The sequence below is a fragment of the Lynx rufus genome, unplaced genomic scaffold, assembly GCF_022079265.1.
Source record: "Lynx rufus isolate CCGP_SWC_20201006 ecotype Redwood Valley unplaced genomic scaffold, mLynRuf1.p SCAF_1, whole genome shotgun sequence".
In the NCBI taxonomy this organism is placed as follows: Eukaryota; Metazoa; Chordata; class Mammalia; order Carnivora; family Felidae; genus Lynx; species Lynx rufus.
The window spans coordinates 239,707,748-239,731,331 of NW_025814823.1; the positions used below are offsets into that span (position 1 = coordinate 239,707,748).

The 23,584-nt window shown below is 49.4% G+C and overlaps 1 protein-coding gene across 2 annotated transcripts; it reads right to left on the bottom strand.

The window, feature by feature from the left end:
- Positions 1–1,765: 1,765 nt before the first annotated feature.
- PDCD6 (programmed cell death 6) lies at positions 1,766–23,242 on the bottom strand. Of its 2 annotated transcripts, none has more exons than XM_047094534.1 (6): positions 23,045–23,242; positions 22,024–22,085; positions 12,636–12,680; positions 11,474–11,626; positions 5,962–6,071; positions 1,766–2,331 (listed from the first exon to the last, which is right to left on the bottom strand). In XM_047094534.1, exons 1-6 carry the CDS (start codon positions 23,137–23,139, stop codon positions 2,233–2,235), a joined length of 564 nt encoding a protein of 187 aa, XP_046950490.1. In that variant the 5' UTR covers positions 23,140–23,242; the 3' UTR covers positions 1,766–2,232. The 2 variants fall into 2 exon arrangements, with proteins under 2 accessions (XP_046950490.1, XP_046950486.1); XM_047094530.1 differs by having other exon boundaries at positions 11,468–11,626; positions 23,045–23,240.
- Between the last annotated feature and the right edge of the window lie 342 nt (positions 23,243–23,584).

Here is a 23,584-nt window from a genome sequence, read left to right on the forward strand (position 1 = left end):
AAACACAGCCACATACCCACCACCACCCCCAACGCACCAAAGCCTTGACTGGCCACCCAAGTCCCCGGTGACCACCACCTCCCAAACTGCCCACTCCTCAATGTGCCTCCGCTGACCAAACCCTTGCCTCCCACTGGGAGGGCTGGGGCCACATCTGTTTCTGTACCACACACCTGACTGAGTCCATTGGGCCAAACACCTGAGAGCATCTACACCACACACCTGAGAGCGTCTGTACCGCAGACGAGTGCTTCTGTACCACGCACCTGAATTTACCTGTATCACACCTGAGTACATCTGCGCCAAACACGATATCCGCACCATACCTGAGTAGCACACACCTGTGCATCTGTACCATGCACTTTTGTCTTCCCCACACTATTTGCATTAGCGCAACAGCCCTTCCTTGCACCGATGGAAGAGGAGACCCTTACCCATCCTCAATGAGACCTTTTCTTTGTAAAATTCTGCATACCTTTCTTTCCCTTCCCTGAATCGGGGGTACAGAACTCATGACACATTTACAGTTCCCTCTGTGGCTGAGAACAGAGTGAGAGAACAGGCCTCTCGGGGTCTGCTGTCTGGCCTCCATGAAGCTTAAATACCACCTGTGTACTGGGGGCAGGTGCCTCACCAAGGCCAGATCGAGGGGGGTCCAGGTGCAGGGAAGGGGGTGACGTGGGTGGACGGGCAAAGGGGCTCCCATGTGCACAGGACAGAGCACAGTGAGGCTGAGAGACAGCCACACAGGCCACCCTCACTCCAAGCCTGGGGTCTTTGAAGGCCTGGGGCAAGGAAGAAATAAGGCATGTCTTGGAACCATGGAGTGGGGAGGGGAGGCAGGCAGGCAGGCAGCAGAGGTTACCCCGTGGCTGGGGAGTGAGGGCATAGGGTTTATTAGCTGGGAGACACGGAGTCCAAGATGTCTACGAGAACCCAGAGAGAGAACACCTGGATGTGTGGGCCATGGGTCTGAAAGCCTCTTGGAGTCAGGAATTTGGGGTCAGAGGACTGAGCTGACTGAAACAGAACCTGGGGTCGTGTGCTGGTGCTGCACCATGAGCATGTTGATGTCCGGAGAGGCACCCAACATGGAAAGTGGTAGAAATCCCAAAGACCCTGCTACCCACCCTGAGCTCACAAGGCCAGTCTATGAGCCCCAGAGATTCTTTAGCCCAACCCCACATATTGTGGTCAGTGGTGTTCTGACCTCTGCAATCTGGTGCCACAGATAAACCCAAAAAGGGCCCCCTCTCAACCAACAGGAGCCCCCAACATACCCCTGTGGGACACCAACTTCTGATGTCCCAGACCCATTTATAAATCACTACTGCCCATCTGAATGTCTTCACAACCCCCACCCCAAATTCTGGCTCGGGGCAGCACACTTAGAGGGAAGGGGCAGAAAGCAGGCTCCGAGGACTCTGACAGGCGCAGGATGAGTGCCCCCCCCGGGAATGGCCGTGTGCCGACAGCAGGTGACGTGGGCGACCATCCCAGCTGTCTGCACCCCGCTTTCATGTTCAAAAACCACAGTTAACAGATCCTCGCAGGGCAGGACTGAATCACTGTAAGTGACAGAAACCCACATGCTTCCAGACCAAATTTGGATTTCTATGTCCAAAGAAGTTTTATGAAATTTAAACGAACTCCTGTCACAGAGGACAGTGGTCTCCTTGGATTCCGTTAGCAGAGTCAGGTGGACGCCCCAGAAAGGGTCCTGGACCTCTGGGAGCTCCCACGTGAGTATATCCGAGCCGTCTGGGACCGGGTGCGCATTTGCTTTATTGCTTATGTTGCATATTCAAACAAATACAATAAACCCTGTTTTAAAAATGTAAGGCACATAAAAGCCTCTGTGCAAGTTCTCTATTATTTTTAAATTCTTATTGGCTAATAAAAGTATTTCCACTGTAGAACTGGAGCTATCTAGAAATGCACATGATGAATTTTTTGCATGCAAGACACTTGAAACATTATTATATCTTACCTCATGGCACAATTGAACAGTCTCAAATCAAATGTTTGTATGTGAGTTATAACTATTGTTACATTTGCAAAAATCTTAATCAGCTTATCCACATATGTACAGTCAGGTCCCCAAATGTTAATTATATAAAATCTAAAGAAAGAACAGTATCTAGCTGCATTTGTGTTCTGTTTCTTTAAAGGGTGATTTGGCATTTTTAGTCTTCCTTCCTTAAGTCATGCTGTTATTTGCACAGGCCAGAGTCATACGATGCTGAAGACCATGGACAGATACTGTTCATATGACACCTGAATCCAGCCGTCCTGATCCGTATCGTAACGCCTGAATATATCTGTCAACCTCTGGGGAAGAAACAACAGTCATTTAGATCTTGATATTTTTTTAACAGTAGGAACAAAATGTTATTTGGTAAAAAACAAAACAAAACAAAAAATTTAGGAACCCAAATTAATCCATGTCTCCAGACGACCCCAACTCTGACGGAGACCAGGGCAGCGAGGCATGGGTGGGTAACCCTGACCACCCTCTCAGGCCTGTCCACTATGGGGGATGCCGAGGTCAGGTGGGAGGGTGGATACAGGAAGGTGGTTAAGAGATCAAGGGGTGGGTTGCAGGCTATACACGACAGCCCTGGGTCCAGGCCTTGGTTCCCCAAGTGGGCCAGTGGTAAACCTGGGTCCTCTCCCCCTGCTCTATGACCAACCTCGTGGGGGTTACTCAAATGTTTACCTCGGCTCTGGTCACTTGCCATTCAGGACACAGGGAAACCGGCCCTGACTTGAGCCCCTCGCTTACAACCTGCTCCCAACAGATGAAGGAAGCTTCAGCCACAGAGCACAGAAGGCAGGTCTCCCTGTACCAGCCTGAGGGTCCCTCGCGCACACCCCACCCAGAAGGCTCCACCTTAGTCTGTGCACAAGCCTGACTCCCCCACAGCAGGTCAGGAGCAGAGGGGAGACCCCTGCCCCCCAAAGCAGAGACAATTACAGGAGTGCTGTTCCAGATGACAGCTGGACAACCACAAAAGGCCTAAGGAATTGTAAATGACAAAAGGAAGCAGGCATAGTACAATTCCTCAGGACGAGAAAAGGAAACAACACACAGGTTCGTCACGAGAGCAGGCTGGAGCCCGGCCCTCGGGTGCTGCGGCAGATTAAATGGCTGACAATAACAGGGGCTCCTGACACAGCTGACTGTCCACTCGGGTGGTGGCCAGGAGCATCTGAACACGCGTGAGACGCTAATGTGAAACCAACTCCAATAACACCAGCAGCAGTTAATCCCGGCCTGAAGAACAACTGGAAATCTTTCTTTATACTTTAATTGTATTTTCCCAAGATTTCTACAAATTTTCATGTTCTTTTGTAAAACTAATTTTCTAAAAGCGTTTTTCTTTCTGGAAAAAGGCAGATGGAAGACATTTTTCAGGACTTTTTTCTTGTAGCTTGCCCACCTCCGCCCCATGTTTGAGGTCATGTGGGAAGTGTGGGTGGGAGCAGAAGTCCAGGTCAGCATGGGGCCCAGAGGCAGGGGCTGCAGGAGAGCCTGGCTGGCCTGTCCTCAGCCCACAGGTGTGCGGAGGCGCTGGGCGAGCTCCCTGTGGGACTCAGATCACATTACCCCAGCTACTGAAACCCTACACGAAATGACCTTTGCTCAAGAAGAAATATAAGGATCAGATGTTTACTTATGGGACAGAACCTCAAATGAAAAGTCTAACCCTAGAGCAATTCAGATGCAGAGAATAAGGAGATTTTTACATTACACCTTTTTAAGTGTCCAGACAACACTGCAAAAGAAGTGTAACCCAGCCTCACCAAACCCTGAGGCAGAGATGGGGTAAGGCTCTCCCCATTTCAGAGAGCCACAGCTCAAATGTCAGCAGACCCAGCTCTCCAACAAGGCCCTGAACAGGGATGGGGCTTTTCCCTGCCTCATCGGCAAGGAAGTCACAGAGTGCTGCACTTAGCATGCCACAGAAACTTCACTTTTACTGATCTAGAATTCTAATGGGAAAAAAAACCCAGAGAATGTTTCCCAAAATTCCAAATTATATTTAAAAACCTCACAGTGTTGACATTTCTCAGCGGCCTCTAGAGCTGATATGACATAACCCGACCGGAATTCAAACTACAAGGATCAGGGGTGCATGGGTGGCTCAGTCGGTTAAGCGTCAGACTTTGGCTCAGGTCATGATCTCACGGTTCGCGGGTTGGAGCCCAGCGTCCGGTTCTGTGCTGACAGCTCGGAGCCTGGATCCTGCTTCGGATTCCTTGTCTCTCTCTCTCTCTCTCTCTCTCTCTCTCTCTCTCTCTCTGCCCCTCCCCTGATGGCGCTCTGTCTTGTCTCTCAAAAATAAATAAGAATGTTAAAATTAAAAAAAAAATTTATAAGCTACCAGGACTCATTGTCTAGTTGCAAGTCCTACTGAAATATGTACAGATAAAACAGTTGCTTTCCATGGCCCAAATCTGTTTCAGAGTAAGGGGTGGGGGAAGTGTTACGGTTATGCAGGTATGACATCAAGCTGTCCATCAGCTGCTAACTGTTGAGTCTGAGTGAGGGGCACATGGGCTCATCACACTGTTGTCTCTGTTACTTTTTTTTCATTTGTCATAATAAAAACTTTAAAAGCTATCTATGGGTTTATCAGTTCACTGCAGTTTTTAAAAAAATTTTAATGTTTGTTTGTTTATTTTGAGAGAGAGAAAAAGAGCACACGCACAAGTGAGCAAGGGGCAGAGAGGGAGGGAGAGAAGCAGGGCTCACGTGAAGCCGGACTGGAACCCATGAACTGTGAGATCATGACCTGAGCCAGAGTCAGATGCTTAACCGACTGAGCCACCCAGGTGCCCCTAATGTTTGCTTATTTTTGTGAGAAAGAGGGAGACAGAGGATCTGAAGTGGGCTCTGCGTTGACAGCAGAGAGCCCAATGCGAGGCTCGAATTCGCGAGCCGTGAGATCATGACCTGAGCCGGAGTCAGATTCTTCCCGACTGAGCCAGCCAGGCATCCCTGGTCCACTGCATTTCTAAGCCTCAATCTACATAACCTGGATCCTCACCCAGAGACAGGAGCAGCGGGGACTGTGTGGGCACAGCAGGGCAGACTCGGGCACTCCTGCCCTCAGTCTCTGGAAAGGGTCCTCAACCTCCACACCAGTTTCTCTCCCAGCTCAAGAAGCAAGGCCACAGGAGGGAAACACCAAGCACGGGGGGAGTGGGTTCCACGGGCTCCACCAGACGCTGGCTGGCAGTGGCCGCAACATGGGAACAAGGCCCGTGTGCTCAGGAGCCGGCTCTTGCCCCTGCAGCTGACCTCACTCAAAAAGGGAGGGCACAGTAAAGATCAAAATGGAAAATTTATCCTCTTCCTCAGAATGAAAACACAACAAAAGTACCAGAGAACACATGTAAATAACCCACTGGATTTGGAAGACATGACCTCATCCGAATGGACTGCTAATACAGCTGAGCCCCCCCAAAAAAATGTGGGGGTTGGGGGCAACAGGCCCTGGAGCAGTCGAAATCCACATGGAACTCTGATGCCCCAAAACGTTAACTACCAATAGCCTGCTGCTGACCAGACGCTTTACCAATAACAGCCAATTCACACATACCTTGCGTACGTATTGTGTAAACTAAGCTAGGAAAAGAAAAAGTGATTAGGAAAACCATAAGGAAAATACATTTACAGCCCTACACCATATTTATCAAAAACAGTCTGCAACCGAACGGACCTGCACAGGGTCTCCACAGGGACACAGTGCACTACTGGGCCATACCGCCACCTAACAGAATAACTGCTTCTCCACAGACAAGACAAACTTTTATAAGCTCCAGAAACTGATCTTACTCCATTAAACTGCAAATTCCAGAATGCAGGTACTTCCCTTTTCCTCTGCTTTCACAGACACTCCCATCCTGCTCCACAGCTCAGCTCACTGTGAGCCTCCACGGAGCCCCAATTACCTGCAAGACGATGCAGCCCTGGATGAAGTCATCAAACGCGATCTGCCCCCTCCCTTGTCTGTCAAACTTGCGAATGAGGATGTCGTGAAACTGGTCAGAGAGCCGGTACCCTTGAAGAGAAAACAGAGAGTGAAGAGAGGGCCAGGAGAGCAGACATTGCCATCAACACCCACATTCTCCTTCCAAAAGGCCCCACAGCCTCTTACAGCAGCTGATAACAAATGGCCGAGGCTGGGGGTGGAAACACAAGGCGCAAATGCATTCACATGCACTCTAGGAACGAAGCCATCATTCTGCAATCCCTCCCATGACTCCCCATCTGCAGTCCTGTGAGTGGCTGACCTGAGGACCACCGCTTCTTCCTGGAAGGGTGAGCGTAACCCGGAGGCCAGAGCTGTCAGGCACAGCAGGTCATTTACGTGCGCTCACTAGTTCACATCAAGTATACTCACCCTACTGTGTTGCACCCCAAAAATCACCCTGCAGGGCGGCCAAGGCTTCATTCCCTGAATACGGTGAAGTTATCATTTTACAAACGGTAAGTTTCATTTTAGATTTGAAAGATAAAACATCACTGAAAGCTTCCAAATAAACAAAATGTAAACTTAGGGAAGCAGCAGATTAACTGATAGGTACTTCTATACATCAAGTAGCACAGACATTAGGCAGTAAAAGATTATATGGAGTAAGGCAGCCTCACAAGGTTCATAACAACTTGAGGGCCATCAGATATTATGATGAAGAGTCACTGATTCCACCTCCAATTTACTGAATAGGTCTTGAAGGGGTCACCAGCAGGGAGGTGGTTTTAAAGACAGAGAGACACAACGGCCATGTGCCTGAGGGATACCCCTCGGGGCCGCTCTAAATGAAGACATCTACTTCCTTCCCTACTAATCCCACTACCTGTGTGCCTCTGGTGTCCTTACTTATTCAGGAGAGAAGATCCAGGGGCCAAAATACTTTTACTGGTTTCGGTCCTGTTGGAATCTTTGCGAGGATATACATACACCTATTATCTGAGTGAATTTCACAGTTAATTACCTGCAAAAGCACTTACTTTTCTCAAAATGATTCAAACATGCACACACATGACAGCACCCTTCCAGAGTGGTCAGCATACTCTATGCGTCTGTGACTTAAATCCAGGGCCCCCCCTTCCCTGCCAGTTGATTAGAAAACAGGACCATGACTTAGAAAACAGAGACAGCAGGTACTGAATGGGAACCACTCCCCCTGACCCCTACGAGTCTCCTCTCTTCACACTTGGCACCTGTGCCTTTGGGCAATAAGAGGTCCAAGCTGGTGAGGGTTGAGCTCATCCAGGGTGTAGACAGCAGACAACGGCCACTGTGGTGCCGCTCTCCGGCCTAGTCACAAACATACAGGCTGGATCTCCACAATCTGTACAGAAAATAGAAGCAACTTCTATCATCCCTGGGACTAACTTCCAATTTCCCTGCTCTTCAATAGTATCGCAGTCAGAACAAAACCAAAGGAAGTCAGACCAGAAAAACGGATGATGAACAAACAAACTATAAAAAGGATGTTTCTATAAGAGGCAAAATTTGGGAGCAGACTGTTCCCGAAGAATTTCCTTCAGTGAAAACCCACACAGTGATAACCCCACCCTCATAAATTAAGAGGAGGTGCCCTGTGGAAATGCAAATCAGAACAATGAGATGACCTCACACCTGTTAGAATGGCTGGTATCAAAAAGACTGGAGACAAGAGGTGTTGGCAAGGATGTGGAGAAAGGGGAACCCTCCTGCACCTGTCGCTGGGAATGCAAACTGGTGCGGCTGCTCTACAAGACAGTATGGAGGTTCCTCACAAAGTGAAAAACAGAACTATCCTATGATTCAACAATTCCACTACTGGGTATCTACCCAAAGGAAATGAAAACACTAATTCAAAAATATATAAACGTGCCTGTGTTTATTACAGCATTATTTACAGTAGCCAGGATATGGAAGTAGCCTGTGGTCATCGAAAGATGAATAAAGATGTGGTGTGTGCACACGTGCGTGCACGTGCACACACACACACACACACACACACAAATATTATGCGGCCATGAAAAAGGATGGGACCTTGTCATGTGTCACAGTATGGATGGACCTAGAGGGTATCACGCTCAGAGAAATAAGGCAGAGAAAAACAAATACCAAATGATTTCACTTATATGTGGAATCTAAAAATAAAACAAATGAGCAAACAAAACAAAAACAGACTCATAACTACAGAGAACTGGTAGTGGCCAAAGAGGAGGAGGTGAGGGTGGGTGGGTGACACAGGTGAAGGGGATTAAAAAGCACAAACTTCAGATTATAAAATAAGTGAGTCAGGAAATGAAAAGTATAACATAGGGAACATAGTCAATTGTACTGTCAGAACACTGCGTGGTGACTCAGATCGTGTAATGTACAGTGTTGTCGAATCTCTATGTTGTACACGTGAAACTAACACGACATTGTCAACTATACTTAAATAAAACGAAAAAAAAAAAAAAAAAAAGAGGTGCTCTCCATGTGCAGCCCCAGCCTGTGACCCTGGTCAGGACTGGGCCCTTTCAGACCTGACACACTGACCACAGGGCCACACCCTGACCTTAAGAGAATGAAGTTCTCTCCTTAGAACTAACAGGCGCAGGAGGGGTGAGACATCAGAGCTACCCTGAAGACCCCACATCACCTATTCTCAGCAGCCTGGCATGATAGCATACCTTCAGTAACTACTCTCCAGGGGACAGAGACTGCAGCAAGGGACAGACCCATGTTTACAACCAGCCAATGGCATGAAAAAGGGGTGGGGGCTGCCTGTGGACCTGCTGGGACCCTAACTCACACAAATGGACGGTTAACCTCTAAGGTGGGTCAATGGTGTGGATTTTGTGGACGTAGTACACACGCCCCAGGGAAACGCTGCTGAATGAAGTGTGCTGGGACCACGGCGCACAGGCCCCGTCAGCCTTGGCACACAACAGGGGACAGAGCAAATGCAGCATGAAAATGGTAGCGGCTGGGATGGGTGACGACTGAATGGAGGGTCCTGACACTTGATAACTTTCATAACCTTTTCACCAAAAAATGCTGGGCGGAGGGAGAGGGAGCAGCCCCGTGCCCGCTGCCCTGCCCACAGGGGAGGACCGCCCTGCACGTGAGCAGACTCCCACTGTGGAGCGGTCAGCTCCCCGCTAGCAGGGGTGTGAGGGCCATGCCCCACACACCTCTTTATTTCCAGGTCTCTGTACCTAGCACATAGCACATACTAGAAATGGGCTTACAAAAGGGATGTGTGAGCCATCATACCCAGCGTGGGTCCCGTGAGGGTGACCCAGTGCCACCAGGACCAGCCTGAGACGTCAAGTGGAGCTGACAGAGGTCAGAGGACGCTGTGGGGCTTGCCCCCCACCCCCAGACTCCCTCACACACATGCAGAGCTGAAATGCAGCCCCCCTGTTTGAGCAGGGCAAGAGAGCTGTCCTTAGGAGTCAAAACTGAACAGACTTTGCTTCAGTTCCTACAGAGAATCTTCCAAAGTGATGACTATGTGAAAAGGAGAACAACGTTCCTTTTCATAGAAGGCATGGATCCAGAGCAGGCTCTCAGAAATCAAGAGCCAACTACAGGGAGAAGCTTCTGAATAACTACAATGCACCACAGAATACTTTTCTCCAAGAAGCGCTCAGAAGTCAGGAAGGAGCCCGGCCCTGCCCAGACCAAGAGGGCCTGCTGGCTCCTTACCACAAGGAAGTGCCACGTGACCTCTGTGACCATGCAGCCATGGCTGCAGACGCCAGGGCCTGATGGGCACTCGGAGGTCAGAGAGGCCAGTGGCACGGCCCCCCCTAGCATTCCCACTGTGAGCTCCAAGGACCCATTGGACACCGGCACTGAGTAAAAAGAGGGCTCTGGGCCTGACAACTTTAGAAAATGCCATGTTCCCTGACCCCTAAGGTCACTTGTCTGGAAGTAATTCACAGGATGCAGGTTCCTCCCAAGCTGTCCTCAGCCCAGCCGGGCCTCCAGCAGCTACCCGCAGCCCCAGGACCACCATCTGTGGACAGCTGCCAGCCACCCCTCCCAGATCTTCCATTCGGCCTGACCTTCTCCCCAACCTATAGGTAGAGAAAAGTCAGAAGCATTCCCAGTCCCAATGCAGAGAACCTGAGGTCAAGTCCTGCCCTAACCCTGACCCACACCCAGTGAGCTGAGAACACAAACGTGCTATGGATTCCCAGGGCCTCTAACTGAATACCACCAGAATTCATAAGGCAACAAACTAAGAGAAAGAGAAAGACAGCCATGAAGTATGTGCCCAGAGGAAAAATGGGGGAAGGACAGAAGTTAATAACACATTAACATAAGAACTAAAAAGGTCCTTTGTATTATTAAAACTCAAAATACCTAGAAGTACGTTATACATTATGACAGTATATTATTATAACTTTAACTTAAAAATTTTTTTTTAACATTTATTTATTTTTGAGAGACAGAGAGAGGCAGAGCATGGGGGGGGGAGGGAGAGAGGGGGAGAGAGAGAGAGAGAGAGAGAGAGAGAGAGAGAGAGAGAGAGAGAGAGAGAGACAAAATCTGAAGCAGGCTCCAGGCTCTGAGCTGTTAGCACAGAGCCCGACGCTGGGCTCGAACCCACGAACCGCGAGACCATGACCTGAGCTGAAGTTGGACACTCAACCGACTGAGCCACCCAGGCAACCCATAACAGTATATTATTAAAAAAAAAAAAAAAAAAATAGTACATTATAAACAAACTTGCCTTATTTTTTTTCTAGCTGGCATTTATAAGCAGACTTTTAAGCAAAATATAGAAGGGGTTTTGTAATAGGGGCCCAGTGAACACAGGGCTGAGTGAGACCATCCCAAACACACCAGACTCTGGGTGAGACTCCCACAAGCCCCGGACAAATACCCCATGTCTGCATAGCCCTACACACCAGAAATCCCACCTTCCTCTCAGACCCACACCCCCGCATCAGAGGGCCCACTGACCCACTCTGGAAGGCCGGGTGAACACTCCCAGCAGCACAGCACACTTGAGCCTGCACGCACTTGAGAACGGGCACTTGCATGCCTGCCGACACCGTGTCTGCAGCTTCAGAATCATCTCTGATGAGTGTCTGGATCATCCTGCCACGTGTTGTGATGTATCAAGAAATATGAGCTGCTCGACATTTTCTTTTCACTTATTCACGTTAAACTGTTTCCAAAGCTGCCTCATTCTCAATGTGAGTGAGACGTCACTACATTTCACAAGTGAGAAATGATTGCATAGCCCTTATCTCATTTTGGATGCGAAAAAAACCCACATGAAAGTCTTCAGGTCAAATATAAGCCTTCATGATATAAAAAGTATCAAAGTATAAATCTGTATGCCAAAAAAAGTCATAGTTAAAAAAATCAGTAAAATGAACCAAGTAAAAAAACATTAATGGCACCTAGGTTCCAAAATGAAACATGCTATACAATCAAGATAAGTGAATTACCAAAACCTGAGAGGGCTTGCTTGAGCTCGTTCTTGTCAATCATCCCAGAGTTGTCCCTGTCATAGGTGCGGAAGACGTTCTGCCAGTCTGTGATGTACTTCCAGACGCCAGTGAACTCGCTGAAGTTCACGCCAGCCTTGTTCTCTCGGTCGAACATAGCTGAGACAGAAAGGAACGTGAGTGGTGTGCAGCAGCTGGCATCTCGTCGGTCATCAGCAAGCAGCTCGACCACAGCACAGCCACAGCCACAGCCACACCCGCCTCGGGGTCAGGCCGGTGCTCGGCCAGCAGGTGCCCACGGCCAAGAAACGCTCACTCGTTGACTGGGAGGGCCAGACCACCTCTGCCGGCTGGCTCTCCAGCCACAGCCCCTAAGCCACGTTAGACAGACGTGAGGCACACGGTAAAGAGGGAAGGGCAAGAAAACACGGGCAGAGCCACAGCAGAAATAACGCTTCACAGCGAAGCAGGCTACAAAGACACGGCGCCTGGTGGATACTCTCACTTTGCCAGGAAGAAAGCAAAGTGCAGACTGAAGGAGCCCCTCCACTTTCTCAGTTCCCAGAACTGGGCCCAACTCCGGGCACCGCCACTTCCATTCTCCCAGAGGACCTACGCCCACCAGCGCAGGCCCACCCCAGTGACAAGAAGACTCTATCGGCTTTAGGTGTTTTCTCTTAGGAAGACTTGCTTTTCATTAAAAAAACAAACAAACAAAAAAACCCAGCCTAATTCCGGGTCCAAATACGAAAGAACCTACAACTACATCTCCATGTAATTGCAAAATGGCTAAAAATATATATATGAACTCAGCCTGAACTACTGCTGAGAAAATGACAAATCATTTGGTTTCTTTTCAGGAAGGGACGCTAATGGAAGATTGAAACATGAGCGCTCTTGGCTGCTCAGAAGTACACTGTAATTCAGTGAAAGCGCACAGAATGAAAAATCAGGTCAAAAACTGAGTATCGGGTGTTTCCGCCAGTCAACAATCGTGCCAGATACGGACGGTGTGTGAAGCGCGCCGGTCCTGTAGGTACTTGAACTCTTCAGAACCGGGATGTGAAAGGACACGTCAGACAATGAGCTCAAGTGCTCAGCCGGGAGGGCAGGATGAAGCAGGACAGGTGTCTGCAAGCACAGGCGGGACAATAGCACCTTTACTTACATATGATTGACCTGACAGTCACTGGATTAAATGGAGTCCATGTGCCTGAAAATAAGCGACAGGAATGACAGTCAGACACCAGCAAGCTCTAGGTTTCGAATCTGTACCATCTGAACCGAACAAAAGTAACTTGGGGGTCACGGGAAGACCCTGGCACCACACTTGTCAGCAGGGACACTGTCCCCAGGGGACATTTCTGGTTGCCATGACCACGGGGGGCTGTAAGCACGTCACGGTTGGGGTCCCATCCCACACTGTGCAGGAGTCCCTTGGCCCCAACAGACGAACATTCCAAGCTGTTTATAATGACGTGAAGCTGGGTACTTTACTGTGTAAACAAGATACGGCTCTAGAGTATTTTAATATACACTCAGTTTTCCAGGCGTTCAGCCACCAGGTAAGTTGAGAGGTATACTGCAAAACATACCATACAACCATGCCTTAAAGTCTTCTCCTGAGATTGCACGTTATTTTCCTTGCGAGTGTGAAAAAGCAGACTATGGCACCCTAGAATCCACTTCCGTACAGTAATGGGGACATTACCAAATATTTGTCATAGAGAGACTGCTGAATCTGACAGAACCGTTTATCAACCGATAATGAAGTGTTCACTAGATACCTTTATGCCCCAAAATCTGTGTCCAGAGTGGTTTACACCATTACCAATTTTTACACTAACTAAAAACAAGGAAAAAAAGTGTTTTTAATGTGGAGGGAAAGCAGGGCCTCTCCCCACACCGCACTTGTATGGAAACACCTCATATTTCCCTCTCTGTGTAAAACTCCGTGCTTCTCACAGAGCCCCACCCCCTGACCTCACATCGTGACCTTTCGCTCGGAACTATGGTTCCAAAGGGAACCGTCCTCCACGCTGGGCTTTCCCGCTGCGGCGCCCAAAGGCTGTGCCTGCTCACCTCAGGGCTCACGCACGCGCCTCTCCAGACCCGGGGTGTGCCTCCCAACACACGCACATCCTTCACCTTCACCTCTCCTTTAAGCCACAGGAAAAACGCGTCCTCAGGAAAGCCCTCCCTGAGCGCCCCACGTCCCCCCAGCCCCTAAGCTAAATCTGTCAGCTCTATCAGCGCAGGTTCGAGCTTCCCCTTTGGGACGAGCACCACCGTAGTTACTCGGTGAAGGCTGCTCTTCCCCTGAAGGCAGGGGCACACCTGTCCCTGTGCCTGGCACATCGGGGTTGGATAAGCATCTTCTGCAGGCTTCACAGACGTTCGTGGGGTGGGCAGAGCGGGCAGAAGACTGTATACGAAGCTATTAGGGCACGTTACTGAAAACCCGTATGATAAAACTATGTTACAGAGAACGCAACAGAAAAGAAAGTTCTAAAGACAGAGAGTGTCACTTCCTCACCTCATTTGTTTTTCCCTCCCTCCCAGCTAGCTGCTGCAGGCAGCGACCTGCTGTTTCCACAGGAGACAGCCCACCACGGACTAGAAGCCCAGGGAACCTAATGCACCTACTGAAGCCTTTTCCTGATTCACTTTTCCTTTGTCTTCCCTTCACCTCTGCTACAGGCCGATGCGCTCTCAATCTGTGAAGGTGAGGGCAGCCCCCGCAGGCCATCCTGACTGTCAGCAGAAGCCTCACGAGCCATCTCGCAAATGACTCGGCCAAACAAGTTTGAAACAAAAGCAACACAAGTGCAACAGTTGAGTAGCGTGCAAACGTGAGCACCTGTTGTGGTGAAAGCCAGGTGCCACCTGGAAAGGCACACGTGGGGTGCCCGGGGAAGGCGCATCCCTGAGGGGCCCATGGGGACTGGCAGCCATGCTGGAGGATTCTGCCGACGGCAGGGGTCCCAGGCTCCGGAGAGCAACAGGTCACCATGCGCTGAGTCAAGGACGGAGACCCACAGGTTTCCTGCGGGGCTATCGCGCAAGGGGAAGGCGGAGGAGGCAACCTCTTGCTACCCCTGCTCATCCTTCTTGTTACCCAAACGGGGCCCGACTCTGCACAGAATCCAAGGGGTAACGACAGCCAACAGTTAGGTCTTGCGGCCTGGTTCTCAGACTAAACATAAAAAGCTCAGTAACCCACAATGAAGCTGCAACACGGCAACATGCACACATTTAATATCTCAGCTGTGTTAAGCACTAAATGCACCTGAGCGCCAGCCTGAAACTCTTAAGTGGTTTATAAAACAGTTTTCTGTAAGAAAATACAACGCAAATAATCAATTTAACACACTCACTAAAAACAGGGGGTACATTATAAAGGTAGACTTTTTTCACAAGCCCTGCAACTCCATAACCCTCTAACCGAGGTTTCAGGGCCACCTACAATTTCAAACACTCCCATCTGCTTCTCCCAGACAGCAGCATGTTTGAACGTTAGAACCAGTCATCTTGCAAAAGCTTGCCTGTCGGATTTTTACCTAGACTTCTAGGTGTCCTGCCTCAATTTCATCTTAAAGAACTAAAGAATACAGAAATGTGATTTCCCACGTAAATTTAATACACTTTTGTCACCTATAATTTGGGAGCAGGGCTGAAGCCTTAAGAAGCCACCCTAAGCAAATGACAATGGCCCAAAGAACCATCCATGGTTGTAGAGACAGCCCCCATCAGGACACCTTACCATTTCTCCACTTAACTCCCAAGCACACAAATTCTGTCAAGAACCTGCATCTGCCTCCATTCTCCAAGGGGGAAAAAACCCATTCTGCTCTGGTAATATATTGTCTTTTCACTCTCTCCAAAGAGTTTTCTTTATTGAAATTATGTCCTGTTAACCACAAGCTTAAACTTTGGCTTTAGTGAGTGGTTGGGGTTAGGAGTTCACAACATCCAGCATTTGCACAATCGAGACACTTAACTACTTGAAATCTCTAGGGGCAACAACAGCAGCAGAATGAGACTTTTCTACATCATCACTGGTGATCTCTTTCCACTTTACTGCATCAGACCTAGAACTCCCAGCCTTCCTGGCCTTTTCTGCCAGAGAGGAGCTACAGATGAGGAGTTATAAGCAAATCCTGCAGGGACGGGCACACAGCACAGGCACCCAATGCACACAATCAGCAGAACTTCGGTGTCTCTTCAGGTTCAGCAAAATCCCAGACTTCGCCAGTGCTGGAATGACAACTTCAAATAGCACAGTCAGAAACATGACCTTTCTGAAATACTGATCAACAGCACTGATCTAATAAATGCCACAGCTGGAAACTGGTTCTATGAAAGTCTGGGTCAAATTACTACAGCATTTAGATTAATGAAAATTAAAAACAATCTAAGTGACTACTAGTGAAACACTGTAAACTCAGTCCCAGAAGACACATGGTCTCCCAGTTCTTTTTTTTTTTTTTTTTTTTTTTATTTTTTTTTTCAACGTTTATTTATTTTTGGGACAGAGAGAGACAGAGCATGAACGGGGGAGGGGCAGAGAGAGGGAGACACAGAATCAGAAACAGGCTCCAGGCTCTGAGCCATCAGCCCAGAGCCTGACGCGGGGCTCGAACTCACGGACCGCGAGATCGTGACCTGGCTGAAGTCGGACGCTTAACCGACTGCGCCACCCAGGCGCCCCAGGGTCTCCCAGTTCTATAGCAGACAGATGCAGGATCTGGTGCAGAGGGGCTTGGCTCCAGGAGGAAAAGGATCTAAACTTCCAGTCATCCTATTTTTACATCCGAAGAAACTGGGGCCAGAAGTGCAATGTGCTCAAGGTCACGGAGAAGAAACTTGTCGGCAAAGCCAGGTCCATCGAATCCCAACTCTATTTTGTTTCTATCTGCAACTTTGGCGGGGTGCATCTCTGGGAAGAGCAGACACGACAGGCTGTACTGGAGTTGCCAAGACCACCCTCAGGCTCCATGACTCACTAGGACTCCAACACTCAGGCAGTTCGTTACAATGAAAGGCCAGAGTAAAATCAGCAGAGCAGAGAAAGGCACTAGGAGAATCCGGTGGAGACCCGTGCAGCGCCCAGAGGGACCCCCTCATGGAGCCACACAGGACGTCCTCACTCCTCCAGCTAGGAGTCTTGAGGACAGAGGCAAAGTACTGTCAACTAGGGAACTCCCCAGTCTACAACCCAGGGTTTCTCTTGGGGAGGCAGGCATGGACGCTCCAGAGACCCAGAGGGAAAGCAGGTGTTTGCCATAAATCGTACTGTTGGGATCAACTATATAGGCCAACAGGTACCACACAGCTCAGGGCCCTCAGTGGGCCAAACACCCTTCTCAGTCAGAATATCCCAGGAGGCAGCCGGCCATGAAAATCCTTCCTGGGAAGGAGCAGGCTCAGAGCAACCCAACTCAGCAACTGCGGAGTCAGCCCTTCTCCGCACACAGGCGGATGGAAGCTGAGGGTAAACCTCTAAGTGTCCCTGCTGCATTACCAGCAGCAAACACCCTTACCCACCAAACTGGGACTGTCAGGGCAGGAGCAGTGATGGCACCAGAAGCACTGGTGTGCAGGGAACAGTCTGCTTATATGGTCTGATTTCTCTCATTTCTTCCATTTTTTTTTTTTTTTTTTTTTTTTTTTAGTATTTAGTTTTGAGAGAGAGAGAGAGAGAGAGGGAGAGAGAGAGGGGAACAGGCAGAGACAGAGTACAAGCAGGGGAGGGGCAGAGAGAGAGGGAGAGAGGAAGACACAGAATCCAAAGCAGGCTCCAGGCTCTGAGACGTCAGCTCAGAGCCCGATACAGGGCTCGAACTCACGGATTGTGAGACCATGACCTGAGCCAAAGTCGGATGCTTAACTGACTGAGTCAGTCAGGTGCCCCTCTTCTTTATTTTTTTTTAAGTTTATTTATTTGAGAAAGAGAGAGACAGTGCGTATGAGAGACAGAGAGAGAGAGAGAAAGACAGGGGGCGGGGAGAATCCCAAGTAGATGCCACAGTGTCAGCCCAGAGCCCGATGTGGGGCTCAAACTCACAAACCGTGGGATCATGACCTGAGCTGAAATCAAGAGTTGGTCATTCAACCAAGTGAGCCACCCAGGTGCCCCTCTCATTTCTTCTTAATATGGGATCCTCAAGAAAGCCAGAACTCTATTTTGATTAAAAAAAAAAAGAATATATGAATTATTATTTTTTTAAAGTGCAGCTAAAAAAGTCTCCACAAAATACCTACCTAGGTTATGTTAAGACAAACCTGCAGAACTACAAAAAAGAGGCTTGAGCAAAATAAAATTCCCATAATTCCAAGAAATAATGTAAAAATTAGGGGAAAAAAAGGTACTAAACTCAAGATAGTTTATGAGATGTTATTTCAAAATGAAGGCAAGAGAACAGTCTTCTTCTGTCTTTCTTCATACCTGTTAACCACAAACCTTCCTGAGAGCAGCCAATTTTAGAAACTTTCCTATGGAAACAAGTCTTATGAAGGAGTCAGTGTATGGGACCCACAAGTACTTCTTCAGGATGGTTTCAACTGGATATTAGCAGAGAGCACACAGGCACAGATTTAATTAAAGTGAGAAATCATACAAGTTTGTATCTTCAGTTTTCTAACCAGTAATAGACCAAGTAAACCAACTTCCTGAAATAGCCCTAATATTCCAGTTCTAATATGAAAACAGAACCCCAATACTGGGAGAGCAATCAGAAGTCAAATTTCAACCGCATCAGCTCCAGGAAGTTGGGGGCAGTCGGGGGGAACAGGATGGACACAGGCCCGTCCAGTGAGCAGTGCCTGGGCACACAGAGCAGCTGCGCAGAGGAGCCCAGTCTGGCCTTCCTTCGAGAAGTGGACAGTCTAGTGGCCAGAGACAGCTACGACAATGATCATGTAGAATACAGAGAATGGAGAGCAGGGAGCGTCCAAGAAAAAGCAGCGATGCTGAGGGGGCTCAAAGGCAGGAGAGGGCACACCCCTCCAGGCAGACAGGGATCTGAAACATAGGATGCACACAGCTTCCCCTCATGCTGACGAAGGGCAGGTGCTCTAGGCAGGAGTACAGGACCCACGGCAAGCGGTGGACACTCTCCTGGAGACAAATGGGAAGATACCAGGGCTCACGGTGCTGTGACACCTAGCTGTGAAGTACACCCACAGCACAACAGGAGCACGGGCACCGAGGGGTGCCAGCAACACACATCTGGGTTTAAATCCTGTGCTACAGCTCAAAAGCCACAACGGGTAACTCCGCAAGCGATATGATACCACCTACTCTGTGAATGTGCATCATACATAACCTGCCTTACTGCAGAAAGAACTTATATGTACGCAGATATCCACAGTAGAGCAGAATGAAGTAAATTTTAATCATACTGGATGGGAGGAGAAAGTAGGAGGATAAGAAAGGGTTCTAAGACTAGATCAGTAAAATCCCCCTCTTAAAATTCTAAATTCATGCTACTGACCAGCCACCAATTTAAACTTTTTCACAGCTAATTTGAAGAGGCAAATCTAACTGGTTAAAAGATTCAAGGTTAATAAAATGCAAACAAAGCAAGACAGAACAGCCACCAAAGGTGCTTGGAACACCAGAGGCACCGTCCCCGCTAGGGAGAAGGGAGCCGGTCATTTGCCTGGCAGTCACCCCGCAGAGGGCATGCCTCTGTCAAGGTGAACAGGGAGGCCAGTTTTTACATGTCTTGAACAAGAGCTGAGGCAATCCCACAGGGCAACTCAATAAAAGGGCCTCCAGAGGGCCACCGAGACAGTCCCGACAGATACTAGGTTAGAGCAGGTATTGATTTCAAAGGGTCTCAACAATGGTGAACCTAACATCCTCTAGACAACTGTGAAAATTCATTCTCTTTTAAACAGCCTCCTGGTAGATATTTAGTAGCAGCTGAGTTCAAGATTATGCTCTAACAGAGTAAAGACCCATATTCTTTAACAACCAGCTGAACTAGAACTAGGAGCATTACTGACACCCTCTAGTGAAAATACAGAAGCCTAACCCTATAGGTCAGATTAGGTCCCACCACCATGCCCCGGGGGCTCAAACAACAATGCTCATGTGAAATCAGGTTTGTTAAATGCTGGCACAGTGCCTACAAACAGTGGCTGCCCCTCATGTGGCACCTGAGCTGGCTGCCTGGCCTGGCTGGTGACAATACCCCTCCTCCACTCAGCCAACAACACAGTCCCCCTGCTACGTGTCAGGCACTGCACCAAGCACTCTGCGTGCAGTTCCTCTACCGACCCTCCCAGGAGGGTCAAGTCCTTGCCCAAAGTCGTATTCCTAGAACCGAGAGAGCCAGGATCTGAACTCAGACAGGAGCCCCCAGGTGGACACTGTCATGATAATGAGGTCAGAGTGTGACCATCACTCTTGAGGGGCAGGTTTCACAGAGATCCCAAACCTGGGCAGCACCCTCAAAACTTCAAGCAAATGGACAAAGAGAGTTGGTCCTCACTTACTGGAAAAGAACTCAGAAGGAATGCCTCTGAAGCATGACCTCTGAGGGTGCTTTCACTGGAGTGGCCACCCTCTGGAACCTCTGACCACATTTAACAGAATGTGAAGACATACATTTTGGTGAACACTTAGAAAGTTTTAAGCCAGATTTGCCAGGTCATAGCCTGCTGGATTGCAGCTGTTTCTGACATGTGCTAGTAACCTTATCTTCTACTCCTCCAAGTGTAACCAAGTACTGGAGACACAAAAATTGAAAAGAGATTAGTAATGATAAGCGAGGAATCAAGAAGGCACAATTGTCAAATGAGAGTAACGAAATTTTTTTTTTTATGTCCATTTTTATTTTTGAGAGAGAGAGAAAGAAAGAGCAGGGGAGGGACAGAGAGAGAGGGAGACACAGAATCTGAAGCAAGCTCCAGGCTCCCAGCTGTCAGCACAGACCCCAACATGAGGCTCGAACCCATGAAACGTGAGATCATGACCTGAGCCAAAGTGGGACACTCAACCGACTGAGCCACCCGGGCGCCCCATAAAGAAATTTCTTAATTTTGTAAACACAACTATATAGTATTTTAAGAGACAAAACAGATGAACATAAGGGAAGGGAAACAAAAATAATATCAAAACAGAGAGGGGGACAAAACAGAAGAGACTCATAAATATGGAGAACAAACTGAGGGTTACTAGAGGGGTGGTGGGGGGGGGATGGGCTAAATGGGTAAGGGGCACTAAGGAATCTCCTCCTGAAATCACTGTTGCACTATATGCTAACTATTTTGGATGTAAATTTAAAAAAAATTAAAAATAAAATTTAAGAAAAATTTCGTAAACTCAACAACATAAATACGTGTGAAGTTATACACCAATACCTGTGGCCCATATACGTTAAATACTGGAGGAAAAAAGTCAGTGGTATGTACCGTTCTTTAAACGTATTAATCTGTAAATACAAACCCTGTACTTCATGTAAATCACGAGGCAATAAACCACACTAAGTGCCTGGTATGTGCCCACAATGAGGGCACGTATTCTCCTTTAGCCCGATATCCAGCACTGTGAGGTGGTGGCGGCATCCTTACTTTTTCTAGAACATCAAACTGGTTCCTACTAATAAAAATGAATCTTGGGGCACCTGGGTGGCTCAGTTGGTTAAGCACCGACTTGATTTCAGCTAGGTCATGATCTCACAGTTCGTGGGTTCGAGCCCCTAATTGGGCTCTATGCTGACAGTGTGGCGCCTACTCGGGATTCTGTCTCTCTGACTCTCCCCCACTCTCTCACACGCATGCACGTGCGCTCTCTCTCAAAATAAACTTAAAAAAAAAAAAAGAGTCTTCCAACATCTTAGAATCGATCCCTTTCTACCTTAAATGGCACACCTCTGGAAAGACAAGCTACAAATCTAAGAATCAGAAAAGTCAGTGGCATCTGAGGGATTTTTTAAAAGGCAAAAGAGCCAGGTAGTTAATAAAATGAAAGGTCTCAAACAGTACTTCTGTGGATTAATCAGGCTGAAACTGGCAAGAGAACTCCATGGAGAGACCCCAACACACTGCCATGTAACAGCTATGGTCCTTTATCCCTGTCTGAATGCCTAGTATTCTCCCACTGATAAGACCATCTTCCCACAATCCACCTGCCAGAGCCACATCCCCAACATCCCAGTCACTTCCCCATGGTGCCCTTGGCACCTTGATGATCCTCTCCCAAGAGGTCACAGAGATACGGTCACGAAAGGAATCAGTGATCTTCAATGTACCTGAAGCATATTAGCCCTACAAAGCTAAACTTCCTATCCTTCCCTAAAACCTACACCCTAACCTCCACTTCTCAAGTGCTTCCCTGCGCCTGTCCATGCAGGGGCTGGAACGGCTCGGCAAGGCCCTTGGCGCAGGATACCCACTGGCAAAATAAATCAGAAGCACCTCCACCACATGCCAGTAACAGTAATTAGGCCTTCATAACTCCTCTGTACTTGGGAAAAGAAGTTATTTACTACAGGTGGGTCAGGCTCAAAGTTCAGCAGAAGTCCTGACGACTAGGTCCCACTCACCGTTGGAGAGTGCTTGCTGAAGCTCGTTGTCCGATATCACCCCGCTCCTGTCTTTATCAACCCTACAAAATCAAGACCAGTCAAGCTGGTGAATAAAAGAGCAGGACAAGCAAAACATATCAAGCATAAACACTTCATTCCTCTGCCAAGCCTACGTCAACTCTGGAGGCAGCTAGGACTCTCACTCTCGCATCCGCATGGGAACAAGGTTCTCCCAAAGAGATGGCTCCTTTTGCCTTGTCAAGCCTTTCTCCTTTTCTTTCCCTTGGACAGTCTGTATTCTCTCCTTTTCATAAACAGCAAAAAGACTGCCTCAGACACGTCCTTCCATGACCATTGGTCACTCATTCATTCTGAAGGGCAACCTGGGGACAGAATACGCTGCAGTGCCGGTCTCCAGCTTCTTTCCCAGCTGCTGGACTGTAACAGCGCTGGAGCAGTCTGTGTTTCTGTTTACCTTAAACAAGCATCCCGAAGACCCTCCCGGAGCAGCAATCCCCTGGGCTGTAGGCTCGGGGGTGGGGGCCGCGATCCCCTGGACACCTGCAGCGGGCTCTGCACCTCGACAGGGGCCTGGGGGAAGGGGGGGTTTCCGGCACGAGGTCGGGGCCAGACCTAAGGGAGCCAGGAAGGAGGAGGCCAGAGGCCGAAGGGAAGCAGGAAGGAGGCCAAGGGGGAGGCCGGAGGGAGCCAGGAAGGGAGTCAGGGTGACGGGAGACCAAAGGGAAGCAGGAGGGAGGCCGAGGGGAAGACCAGAGGGAGCCAGTAAAGAGGCTGGGGAGAGGCGTGGGGGGGGTTGGTTGGGGAGTGGGAGGCCGGAAGGAGCCAGGAAGAGCCTTGGGGGGGCGGGGGGGAAAGGCCGGAAGGAGCCAGGAAAAGGCGTGGGGGGGGGGAGGCCGGAAGGAGCCAGGAAAAGGCATGGGGGGGGGAGCCAGGAAGGAGGCCGGGAGGTGGGTGGCCGAGGAGAACGTAGGGGAGACCGGTGGAGCCTCGTGAGTGCCTGGGTGGCGCCGGGCCTCACCTCTGGAAAACGTTCCACAGGAAGCTCTGGTCTGGCAGCGCCGCGCCTCCAGCAGGGCCGGCCCCGGGGCCCGGGCGGTACGGGTAGGCGGCCATGGGCCCAGACGCACTGCCGGGCCGAGGCTGCAGGCGGGGGCTGGGGGCTGGGGGCTGGAGGCTGGATGCTGGAGGCCGCTCCACTTCCGCCTCTCCTGAGGCGGGGCCTACCGCTTACGCCACTTCCGGGAACGCTGGAAGGAGGCGTGTCCCCGCTGGCAGCTGGACCTCGGCCTAGGCCTGGCGGCCCCGTTGCTAAGCGACACCGACGCCCTGGCGCGCGGGGGAGCGGATCCCGCGCTACCCGTGCGAGCTGCCGCTTACACCCGCAAGGCGACAGCGGTTTCCCCCCAGCGTGTTTAAGTTTTGCATCAAAAAGTCATCAAAGGGATGCGAGGGACTCTTGCTTTCGGCTCAGGTCGTGATCTCACAGGTTCGAGCCCGGGGTGGAGTTAGGGTTAGTTAGGGTTAGGGGTTAGTCCTGCTTGGGACACTCTCTCACTCT

What these genes read in the sequence shown, in the direction of transcription:
- PDCD6 (XM_047094530.1), bottom strand. Translation starts at nt 23,139, where the DNA reads ATGGCCGCCTACCCGTACCGCCCGGGCCCCGGGGCCGGCCCTGCTGGA. An exon ending in GCAAGCCCTCTCAGGTTTTG is followed by an intron (nt 6,072 to 11,467) that starts GTAATTCACTTA and finishes TTTCTCTTCAAG; the next exon opens with GGTACCGGCTCTCTGACCAG. An exon ending in AGGGCTGCATCGTCTTGCAG is followed by an intron (nt 2,332 to 5,961) that starts GTAATTGGGGCT and finishes TTTCTTCCCCAG; the next exon opens with AGGTTGACAGATATATTCAG.